The following is a 12,459-nucleotide window of genomic DNA, read 5'->3' as shown; positions in this document are numbered from 1 at the left end:
AACATTTGTCCATTTTAACTAATGATTACACCCTAGACCAGCTAGATACAGACAGGAATGTGCAAGACGGTATTGAATATGTCATGGTCTGTCTGTCACCTCAAATCTTTCTCTGGACCTGGGTGCACCTACCTTTTAATCGTTCGTTCATAGACTACGTTGTAGCAACCTCATGATGGTTATAGGGGAAATTCGAGTATCATGTGACTATTAGGCTAAATCTATCAATGTTGCATTGAACTGGGTGAATGGAATATGAATGTCAGTCATCCAATGTGGTATAATAGAAATAAGGCCACGCTCATAAAAAAATATCTTCCTCTCTCATCTCAAAGGGCACCGACCGCCATGTGATGTTAGTATCACCTCCTTGATGTCTCACGCATGGTACAAGGTACCAGACACCTATCAATCAAGCTATCACATAGAAAACGATATGTAAAATAGATTGACCATGCCTGAGAATGGGTGAAGCTGAAAGGTTTTATTCAAAGAGGCATGGAAGCATTGAGGGATAATCAGGATGACACAATTCCACCAATTCTTTCAATATTCCATATGAGAGTCAAACCATTAAAAATGTGCTGATACTAATTTCCCCTGTACATTCAACATTATCATGTTTGTGTTCTTAGATAATGGTCGTTTTTGAGTTAGTGAGGGGATTGAACCGTTTGTTTGTGGATAAACCTTGGGTGCCTCGATGGTTGGTAGCTTAAGGCTAGTAACATACAGAGAACATGAGAGAAAATGCAATTGTAGAATCAACCTGACAATAACTTTAACAATTGACAATGGCAACCGAAGATAGTGTAATTGCCATTAGATCACTTTTTATCATATTGTCTCCAAGTATTCAATCGGTCCTCAATCAACGCAAACTTTACGTGCGATAGCAGAAAATAAAATCAGAGCATGTTGGCGAAATCCCTTTACGCTCGCACTCTGTGTGGATGGTGTTGGACTCCTCTGCCATCTTAGGCTACTCCACCTGTAGCAATTCTCATGCAGACAAAGGTACAGCTACTGTCACACTTGATGTCATCGAAGCCCTCAGCCCCTGTAGAGGACAATGTCCATGTTAGTCTCGGTGGAAGGCAACAGAGTAATGACAACAGCGCTTCAATCAATGTGACAAATATGGAAAATTACAAATATCATATGATATGTTACTGTGAAGTTTGACCGTGTTTATGCACTTCTTACTATGTATTTGATTGTTCAGTCCTTCATACAGGGTCCCTATGCTTCAGGCCAGGCTTCAAACGGAACTGCATTGTAGCACGCTTGGCATTTAAAGGTAATTTCCAATTGAGCAGACATCTGCAGTGTTTACCTTGAATGCGATCTCCGTGAATGCGGGAACGTTGCCTTTAAAAGGCACATTGTCAATACGGATTGGGATCCCGGCATAAGTGTCACACATCCAATTTAAAGTTTACTGACCTGCATAAGAGTTCAGTGCCACACAGTCTTCTTCTCCCCACTGCTGAGCTTTGGCACTTTCGGACCAGAACCAATTCACGGATGACCCATCAGTCCACACATAATTCCCTTCCTGTCAGGGAGAACATTTCAAGGTTATCAACATCTTAGTGAAGGGCAGTAGTAACTTATCAACTGCCCAAATTAAAGAGATGTGAAATAAGACCTTAGCAAATGCTACATGAGTGTTAAGGATTATTTTACCTGATCCAGATCATTCAGTCCTACCCAGGCGTAAGCAGAGATACTCTGGGTCTGCTTCACCATGGAAAGGAGAAGCTGGTATTCTTCAACGCTGTGGACAGCAGCAAGGGTGCCCCTATCTCTCTTGCAGTAATCCTTTATGAAGAAACATCCATATTTTAATTGATTTATTTTACAAGCCTTGACTTTGTAGACATTTGATCAGTAGTGGTACACGGACAGAAAACTAATTTCTATGGTAATTTGGGGTATTATCAACAGTGAAATGTCTCAGCCTCCATCTTTTTTTCCCCCACTAATTGATGTTTTAACCAATCACATAAGATTTTTGCACATCAGATCTTTTTCAGCAGTGATCTGATTGGTCAAAAGACAAATGAGTGAAAAATTATCAGAATTGTGCTGCCTGTGTAGTCGCAGCCTGAGTATTGCAGAAACACAACATGAATAACATAAAAAGTGGCTATGGATGAAATAGATGAAAACAACTTTTCAAAACGTGAAAAACATTCCAAATAAATGCATTGGAAAACACATTGATACGTTTAGGTTTGCTTGTACTAATCCCTGGTAAGTACAGTAAAATACTGTTAAATACAACCCCCTCCCCCTCGATTCATTTAATCCATCCATTCATTACGAATACGGTAGCATTTCTTCGCTGTTTAGATTCTGCATTTTGGATGTTTTCACTCTATTTCAAACACTTTCAAACAATATGATTAATCACAATTAAAACTTTAGTGCATAAAAATTACAAAAAAGTTCAAATGAGTTCACTGATTTACTCTGACAGCCCTAATATTTATATTGCAGTAGGTCTACTGTAATATGAAATACAGAATGAAACTTGACCTGTAAAGTTAGTGTCAGTGTAATAAAAATAAGGTCATATTAATTGGAAGTTTAAGTTATTTAATATTCACTGTAAATGGAAGTGTTGATTAGATTCGCTGCAGGTGGGACACTTACCAGTGCTTGCTGCCATCCCATTTGTTTATTAACCATTCTGTAGCAATGGGGTATTGCACTGTCTGGTCCAGTATATCCACTTGGACAGATATCTGCAGAGAATGTCTTTTTTATTTTAAATTCCTGCAAGCTTGAAACCAAACTACTACTAATCACTTAGAACAGCAAATAGAAGAGAGAAAAAAAGATATTCAAAATAAACTGGATTCAAATGGGATTGGTTGTCACTTACAATGAGGATCGTGGCGGCTGGCTCCAGTTCCCAGAAGGGTGAGGAGGAGACAGGCAAGAACAGACACAGTTACGACTCCCATGATGATGGATCGAAGATAGTGGTGGTCTTTTGGCCTTCTACTGCAGTTCTTCCTATAAACAGAATTATATCAAAAAGTGTATTACTCAGGAGAACCCACAGTGTTACAGATTAATGTAGGATATAGATATAATTATAATTTAAATACTACAATGTTTTTTTGCCAACAACAAATTAGAACATTTTAGGCCAGGATTGAATCTGATCGCGCTTTGTCTGCACATTTTAAAGCCTATGTTTCTGTGTTGGCAGAGACCACATTCCTGTCGGCTCAATCAGAAATGACTTTTAAATGATACATTGTCCAAATCCGTGATTGGATTGAATCCCGGCCCTTAATTTATACTTTTTGAGGCATAACCATGTTGATATTATGTCTCTCTTTTTTTAAGACAATAGTTAAAAGTTCTTCTAAAATCATAAAGACCCTCACCAAATTCAGAAGAGAGAAACTGATGCGTGTCTTCCTTGAAGTGTTTCTTCAACCAGAAAAGGCAGGTGTCTTTTCAATTCAAATGTTATCCCTTTTAAAAGATACATTTGGGGAAGTAGAAGTAGAGATATCATCTGCAAGTCATATACCATTGCAGCAAGTAGTGATTATGATCCATAATATCCTTGGCCCTGTCCATTCTTTCAAAGGTTGTGAGAAGTACATACACACTAAGAAGCGCATACACACTATCCCCACATGAAAGTTCATGTTTAATGTTAGAGATGTATTTATTTTTTGACCTGAATGTCCACAAGCTGATTGGCCGGGTTATCCTTTCAGGGATGCTATTCAGAAGGTACAGTAGACCACAGCAGCAGTTAATAACCGTTTGAATGATAATGGCAAAATGTAGATTTCCACCTAAATAGATGTACTCCAAAATAAATGATATGTCATGAGAGGGCCATGAGAGGGCCATAAGCAATAACTAGACATGCTTATACTGCCAGATTACAATCTCACCTTTCTGGTAAAAAAATAGTTATAAATTGTTGAGGTGTACTCAATTTTGAGGATGTATTTCCTATTCTACAAAAGTCTATGAATAAGGCTTGAAATGACTTATATGCTTTCTAGATATAGAAACAGTCAATTTATAAAAACAACTAACTAGATGTAACCTTCCTTATGTAAAAAAAAACAACATATTTCTGTGGTTAGTGTTGACAAAATGTTCATTTTTTCCAAAGGTCTCGTTTCAAAACTTCTTCCCCCACCCCTGTGAACCTCTGACAGAACTCAACTTTCATCTCATGTTGTTCGTCTGCGACAAACAGAAAGTGTTTTCTGTTTCAAACTGGGGTCAGATTTCCCACTGGGATATTGGACAGGGCGAACTAGCGCTATCGATCAGTGTACGTTGTCCACAAATCGATTTATAAGCAAACATGTTGGTTGGAACAGGTGCCAGAACCACGTGCCTCCTCAATTTCAGAGAGTTGACATTCAAGAGGTTAACTGCATACATGGAGGCACTGTTTATAGCCCATGGGACACGGATCGGTCTATAGGTCTCCTGCCACAAGTTATTGCTGCGCCCTCCATACATTCTGTGATACACCAGACCAGTCCAACAGCTATTCTGTTGTGGGGTGATTACATGTGTTACTGAATGTTCATAAAGTAGATAAATAAAAATGTGCAAGGAGGTTGGCAGGTGCGTAATATTTTGTAGTCATTGTCAAATGTATTGGCTACATATGCAGTTGTGATAGCAGAACCTCATATGTAGCTAAGAAACAATTTATATTTGGTTCAAATTAGGTATTATTCTGAAGTGTAGAAACACTGTAATGTTGACATAGAATGATACAGAATTATTTAGAAACCACATCCTGTTGGTGTTTAGCAAGTTGTCGTGACTATTGCCATCATCAACATATTGCAACATATTTCTTTGTAATGGTGAGTTAGGAGACTTCCTCTTCACATGGTGAAGTCTCATGCTAACAAGTGAACAAGGTGGCTGTGTACATTTTTAGTAATTTATCAGATAACTTACAGGAGCTATTAGGATTAAGTGCCTTGCTCAAGGGCCCAGCACATTTTTCATCTAGTCTGCACTGGGACTTGAACCTTTCAGTTACTGCCCCAACATGCCTAAACGCTGGTGTACTGCAAAATGACAGTATGAATTTCATTTATTTTGGGAAATGTAAATACCCTGCCAACAAAAAAAGCTGTTAGAATGATAAATGTGTATATGCTCCTTAAGCCCCTTAAGGTCCTTGTGTAATGTGATATTGTACCCCAAGCCCCGCCCCCAGCCCCGCCCCCAGCCCCGCCCCTAGCCCAATTGTCCTTTGAATTGAATTTATTTTGGTTAACAGACATATTAACGCAGCAAAAAAAAGAAACGTCCCTTAATCGTCCCTTACCCAGTCTTCCAAATATAATTCGTAAAAATCCAAATAACTTCACAGATCTTCATTGTAAAGGGTTTAAACATTGTTTCCCATGCTTGTTCAATGAACCATAAACAACTAATGAACATGCACCTGTGGAACAGTCGTTAAGACACTAACAGCTTACAGACGGTAGGCAATTAAGGTCACAGTTATGAAAACTTACGACACTAAAGAGGCCTTTCTACTGACTCTAAAAAACACAAAAAGAAGGATGCCAAGGTTTGCTGCTCATCTGCATGAAAGTGCCTTAGGCATGCTGCAAGAAGGCATGAGGACTGCAGATGTAGCCAAGACAATAAATTGCAATGTCCGTACTGTGAGACGCCTAAGACAGTGCTACAGGGAGACAGGGCAGACAGCTGATCATCCTCTCAGTGGCAGACCATGTGTAACAACACCTGCACAGGATCGGTACATGAGAACATCACACCTGCAGGACAGGTACAGGATGGCAACAACAACTGCCCGAGTTACACCAGGAACGCACATTCCCTTCATCAGTGCTCAGACTGTCCGCAATAGGCTGAGAGGCTGGACTGAGGGCTTGTAGGCATCTTGCAAGGCTGGTCCTCACCAGACATCACTGGCTACAACGTCGCCTATGGGCACAAACCCTTCGTCGCTGGACCAGACAGGACTGGCAAAAAGTACTCTTCACTTATGAGTTGCGGTTTTGTCTCATGGTCGGATTCTCTGATGGTCGGATTCGCATTTATCGTCGAAGGAATGAGCGTTACACCGAGGCCTGTATTCTGGAGTGGGATTGATTTGGAGGTGGAGGGTCCGTCATGGTCTGGGGCGGTGTTTAAGCATCATCGTACTGAGCTTGTTGTCATTGCAGGCAATCTCAACGCTATGCGTTACAGGGAAGACATCCTCCTCCCTCATGTGGTACCCTTCCTGCAGGCTCATCCTGACAGGACCCCTCAGCATGACAATGCCACCAGCCATACTGCTCGTTCTGTGCTTGATTTCCTGCAAGAAATTAATGTCTGTGTTCTGCCATGGCCAGCGAAGAGCCCGGATCTCAACTCCATTGAGCACGTCTGGGACCTGTTGGATCAGAGGGTGAGGGCTAGGGCCATTACCCCAGAAATGTCCGGGAACTTGCAGGTGCCTTGGTGGAAGAGTGAGGTAACATCTCACAGCAAGAACTGGCAAATCTGGTGCAGTCCATGAGGAGGAAATGCACTGCAGTACTTAATGCAGCTGGTGGCCACACCAGATACTGACTGTTACTTTTGATTTTGAACCCCCTTTGTTTAGGGACACATTATTCCATTTCTCTTAGTTACATGTCTGTGGAACTTGTTCAGTTTGTCTCAGTTGTTGAATCTTATGTTCATACAAATATTTACACCTTAAGTTTGCAGAAAATAAACGCAGTTGACAGTGAGAGGACGTTACTTTTTAAAAATGTTGTACAATGTGGAGCCACTTGAAAGTATTATTAAAATGCTTATTTCCAAAGTGGTCCTTGATGGTAAAAACAATAACACACAATGATTAAAAGGCAAGACAAAATTACAAACAACCATAAAAACATTAATTTATTTTGACATCCTTAAAAGTGGCACTGTTTGCCGCACTTCTCCCTAACCTTAAAAATCAACCATATTAATTTCACAACAATCTATTCATTGCACATCATACCTACAGTACAGTATCATTCAAATAACTACACCTGACCAGCAGTAGGGGGCACAAGGGCAGTGGAATGGTTTCTCTTCCTTAGATAACATTGTCCAAATGGAAACCTTTGCCTACTGTTTAAAGCAATTTCTACTTTCGCTTTGCTTAGTCTCCAGGGGGAGGCTATTCCATAGACAAATCCATGTATAGAAAAACGTGCTCCCCGCAGTACTGTTTACTCTTGGGATTTTACAAGACATAGCACTAGCTCTGGTATTGTAACTGTGTTAGTTATAGAGCATATGAATGTGTTTTTTCAAATAACCTGGGGCACGATCATTTATGATGTCAAACATATGATTAAGTTTAAGTTGGTCCACTCTCGACTCCAAAGGCAACAAGCCCACCGCCCGGAACTCCTGTGTGTGTCCTAGGGGAGACATTCAGCATATACTTGATAACATTATTTTGCATGACCTGCATTCTCTTTGTTGATAGCCCACTATACCAAGCAGAGCAGGCATAATGAGAACGGCACTGAATCAAGGTTGAGACAAGAAGTTTCTTGACTTTCTTGATCTGGTGTTACGATATAAACATGTCAATTTGGTCACCATTTTAGAAAGAAATTTAGCAGCAATCAGGTCTCCAGAAAGGGATTGATCTAGGGACACAGCAAGATAAGTTACACTTGTTTGAGATACAATCTCATTGCCTGCACAGTTTACCTTTATCTTGTCAGCCCTAAGCAATCAACTCAGTTTTTCCCAAATGTAGCGACAATTTGTTGTCAGTTAACCAATCTCTAACAAAATGCAATTCCTTACTCAGGGTCTCCTCTATGTAAACTATATCTTTCCCTGATACCAGTATGGCTGAATCATCAGCATAAAGCAGGAGTTTGCACTTTACTGTATCTTGCATAACATTAACATATACTGTATAATAAATAAGAGTGGCCCTAAAATTGATCCCTGCGGTGCTCCACAGGATATTGACAGAACATCACCAACATTACACACGTATGTTCTGTTGGTCAGATAAGACCTAAACCAATTCACTGCTACATCATTTAGACCCGCACAATTCAGTTTCATCAGGAGAATATCATGGTCCACAATGTCAAAAGCTTTCTGCAAGTCTAACATGACCATACCTGTATAGTTCCCCTTCTCACTTTCCTGCTTGATGTGGTCAAAAAGGTGGATCAGGCAAGTAACAGTGGAATGAGCTGTTCTAAAGCCAGATTGGAGATCATGAAGAAGTTTGTGCTCGAGAAGGTATCCCTCAAGTTCATTAAAAACTAACCTCTCAACAACGTTGGATAAAGTGCTGAGGATTGACACAGGCCTGTAGTTTCCTACGTTTGTTTTACTGCTCTTCTTGTGGAGCGGAACCACCCGGGCTGTTTTGAGATCATTGGGAAATGTACCACTACTAATATGTGTTATGATTTTAGCAGTGACACAAGCACTATGCTTTATGAATCTTGCAGGAAGGTTATCGAGCCCAATTGCTTTGTTTGTGCTCATTAAGTATAGTAGATTGGATACTTTGTCCTCTGTTACCATGCACAACTCAAACAAATCATTTATGATACCTTTTCTATGGTAAATGAAAGACTGGCCATAGTGTCCAGACAAGGTTGGTAACTTCTTAACCAGAGATGAGGCTATAGTGGTAAAGAATGTGGTAAAATAATTTACAACCTTTGCCTGGTCATAACATAAAACAGCATCAATATCCAGGCCAATACTACAGGATTTTACCTTATGGGGAGATGTTGAGCCAATGTCCTTCAAAATGTTCCACAGTTAACGAGGCTGATGTAAGTTGTCATTAACAGCGAATATGTAATGTTGGGATTTGGCCTTATCCATTTCGTATCTTGCCTGGTTCCTACAGTTAATATAACAATCATCATCTTGTTGTATATTTGTCCTTCTGAATCTGGCCAGGTAGCGATCCCTTTTCCTTATGAGGTCTAAGATCTCGAAAGCGATCCATTTGAGACCAAACCAAAATTCCAACCCCTCTACAAAACATTCCTTTGAATGTTGTTTTATGGACCGTACTTTCATGTAGTTATTACCTGGCTCAAGTAGACTTTTGGTTTTCTTTATTTTATTTTTTACAATTTTCTACATTGTAGAATAATAGTGACAACATCAAAACGACAAAATAACACATATGGAATCATGCAGTAACCAAAAAAAGTGTAAAACAATTCAAAATATATTTTAGATTTTAGATTCTTCAAAGTAGCCACTCTTTACCTTGATGAAAGCTTTGCACACTCTTGGCATTCTCTCCACCAGCTTCACCTGGAATGCTTTCCAATAGTCTTGAAGGAGTTCCCACATATGCTGAGCACTTGTTGGCTGCTTTTCCTTCACTCTGTGGTCCAACTCATCCCAAACCATCTCAATTAGGTTAAGGTCGGGTGATTGTGGAGGCCAGGTCATCTGATGCAGCAGTCCTTCAGTCTCCTTCTTGGTCAAATAGCCCTTACACAACCTGGAGGTGTGTTATGGGTCATTGTCCTGTTGAAAAACAAATGATAGTCCCAGTAAGCGCAAACCAGATGGGATGGCGTGTCGCTGCAGAATACTGTGGTAGCCATTGTGGTTAAGTATGCCTTGTATTCTAAATAAATCACTAACAGTGTCATCAGCAAAGCACCCCCATACCACCTCCTCCATGCTTCACAGTGGGAACCACACATGCAGAGATCATCCGTTTGCCTACTCTGCGTCTCACAAAGACACAGTGGTTGGATCCAAAAATCTCACATTTGGACTCATCAGACCAAAGGACAGATTTGCACCGGTCTAATGTTCAAATCAAATCAAATCAAATGTATCTCTATAGCCCTTCGTACATCAGCTGATATCTCAAAGTGCTGTACAGAAACCCAGCCTAAAACCCCAAACAGCAAGCAATGCAGGAGTAGAAGCACGGTGGCTAGGAAAAACTCCCTAGAAAGGCCAAAACCTAGGAAGAAACCTCGAGAGGAACCAGGCTATGTGGGGTGGCCAGTCCTCTTCTGGCTGTGCCGGGTGGAGATTATAACAGAACATGCCCAAGATTTTCAAATGTTCATAAATGACCAGCATGGTCGAATAATAATAATCACAGGCAGAACAGTTGAAACTGGAGCAGCAGCACGGTCAGGTGGACTGGGGACAGCAAGGAGTCATGATGTCAGGTAGTCCTGGGGCATGGTCCTAGGGCTCAGGTCAGTTGAAACTGGAGCAGCAGCACGGCCAGGTGGACTGGGGACAGCAAGGAGTCATCATGTCAGGTAGTCCTGGGGCATGGTCCTAGGGCTCAGGTCCTCCGAGAGAGAGAAAGAAAGAGAGAAGGAGAGAATTAGAGAACGCACACTTAGATTCACACAGGACACCGAATAGGACAGGACAAGTACTGCAGATATAACAAACTGACCCTAGCCCCCCGACACATAAACTACTGCAGCATAAATACTGGAGGCTGAGACAGGAGGGGTCAGGAGACACTGTGGCCCCATCCAAGGACACCCCCGGACAGGGCCAAACAGGAAGGATATAACCCCACCCACTTTGCCAAAGCACAGCCCCCACACCACTAGAGGGATATCTTCAACCACCAACTTACCATCCTGAGACAAGGCTGAGTATAGCCCACAAAGACCTCCGCCACGGCACGATGGTATCAAAAGCAGCACTAAGGTCTAGGAGCACGAGGACAGTAGCAGAGCCTCGGTCCGATGCCATTAAAATGTCATTTACCACCTTCACAAGTGCCGTCTCAGTGCTATGATGGGGTCTAAAACCAGACTGAAGCATTTTGTATACATTGTTTGTCTTCAGGAAGGCAGTGAGTTGCTGCGCAACAGCCTTTTCTAAAATTTTGAGAGGAATGGAAGATTCGATATAGGCTGATAGTTTTTTATATTTTCTGGGTCAAGGTTTGGCTTTTTCAAGAGAGGTTTTATTACTGCCACTTTTAGTGAGTTTGGTACACATCCGGTGGATAGAGAGCTGTTTATTATGTTCAACATAGGAGGGCCAAGCACAGGAAGCAGCTCTTTCAGTAGTTTAGTTGGAATAGGGTCCAGTATGCAGCTTGAAGGTTTAGAGGCCATGATTATTTTCATCATTGTGTCAAGAGATATAGTACTAAAACACTTGAGCGTCTCTCTTGATCCTAGGTCCTGGCAGAGTTGTGCAGACTCAGGACAACTGAGCTTTGAAGGAATACGCAGATTTAAAGAGGAGTCCGTAATTTGCTTTCTAATAATCATAATCTTTTCCTCAAAGAAGTTCATGAATTTAACACTGCTAAAGTGAAAGTCATCCTCTCTTGGGGAATGCTGCTTTTTAGTTAGCTTTGCGACAGTATCAAAAAGAAATGTAGGATTGTTCTTATTTTCCTCAATTAAGTTAGAAAAATAGGATGATCGAGCAGCAGTTCATTGCTCATGTTTCTTGGCCCAAGCAAGTCTCTTTTTATTATTGGTGTACTTTAGCCTCTTAGCGCACGGATCCCATTAACCTCTTGAAGCTAGGGGGCACTATTTTTATGTTTGGAAAAATAACATTCCCAAAGTAAACGGCCTATTTCTCAGGACCAGATGCTAGAATATGCATATAATTGACAGATTAGGATAGAAAACACTATAAATATTTTCTGTGAGTATAAGAGAACTGATATTGCAGGCGAAACCCTGAGAAAAAAATCTGTCAACAGTCTTCAGACATAGTTTCAGGCTTTTATTTTGAAAAATGAGCCAGAAAGATAACATCACGTCAAATGGTCACATGAGTTTTGCTCGCGCAACAGAGTTTGGATAGTTATTGTTTTTCCCTCTCCTACTGTGAAAGACATTTGAAAAACATCCGAAGATCATCAAAGGTAAACGATTAATTTAAATGCTTTTCTGATTTTCGTGACCAAGCTACCTGATGCTAAGTGTACTTAATGTTTTGTCATGCGATCGATAAACTTACACAAACGCTTGGATTGCTTTCGCTGTAAAGCATAATTTCAAAATCTGAGACGACAGGTGGATTAACAAAAGGCTAAACTGTGTTTTGCAATATTGCACTTGTGATTTCATGAATATGAATATGCTTAGTAATATTATTTGACTGAGGCGCTATGCTATTCAGCTTTTGCAGATGACAATTATCCCGCTTTTAAGGGATGGGTAGAGTCAAGAAGTTAATGGGATCAAAATCTACAACATCTGGTGAAGCTGGAGCGCGCCAAATTCAAATTACAAAATTGTAATATTAAACATTCATGAACATACAAGGGTCCTACATCATTTAAAGCTTAACTTCTTATGGGCAGGTGGGATGGTAGCATTCAGTGAAATTGCAGAGTGCGAAATGCAAACTAGAGAATTATAAATATTTAACTTTCATAAAATAACAAGTGTAATACATAAAAATAAGGCTTAATGT

At 40.6% G+C, this 12,459-nt stretch overlaps 1 protein-coding gene across 1 annotated transcript; it reads right to left on the bottom strand.

The window, feature by feature from the left end:
* Positions 1-469: 469 nt before the first annotated feature.
* On the bottom strand, positions 470-3,478 carry LOC110491340 (alpha-N-acetylgalactosamine-specific lectin). The gene is made up of 6 exons (XM_021564710.3): positions 3,408-3,478; positions 2,894-3,027; positions 2,662-2,753; positions 1,690-1,824; positions 1,447-1,558; positions 470-1,060 (listed from the first exon to the last, which is right to left on the bottom strand). The coding sequence occupies exons 2-6, from the start codon at positions 2,973-2,975 to the stop codon at positions 978-980; spliced, it is 504 nt and encodes a 167-aa protein (XP_021420385.2). The 5' UTR covers positions 2,976-3,027; positions 3,408-3,478; the 3' UTR covers positions 470-977.
* Between the last annotated feature and the right edge of the window lie 8,981 nt (positions 3,479-12,459).

Source organism: Oncorhynchus mykiss, chromosome 16 (assembly GCF_057628025.1).
Source record: "Oncorhynchus mykiss isolate SJ-2025 chromosome 16, ASM5762802v1, whole genome shotgun sequence".
In the NCBI taxonomy this organism is placed as follows: domain Eukaryota; kingdom Metazoa; phylum Chordata; class Actinopteri; order Salmoniformes; family Salmonidae; genus Oncorhynchus; species Oncorhynchus mykiss.
Note: the sequence above shows the minus strand (reverse complement) of the source record. Positions and strands in the feature narration are given on the sequence as shown.

Excerpts from the sequence above, each read along its gene's own strand:
- LOC110491340 (XM_021564710.3), bottom strand. The coding sequence starts at position 2,975 with ATGGGAGTCGTAACTGTGTCTGTTCTTGCCTGTCTCCTCCTCACCCTT. Across the intron at positions 1,825-2,661 it reads TGGGATGGCAGCAAGCACTG|GATTACTGCAAGAGAGATAG; the intron begins GTAAGTGTCCCA and ends TTCTTCATAAAG. Across the intron at positions 1,061-1,446 it reads GGCACTGAACTCTTATGCAG|GGGCTGAGGGCTTCGATGAC; the intron begins GTCAGTAAACTT and ends TGTCCTCTACAG.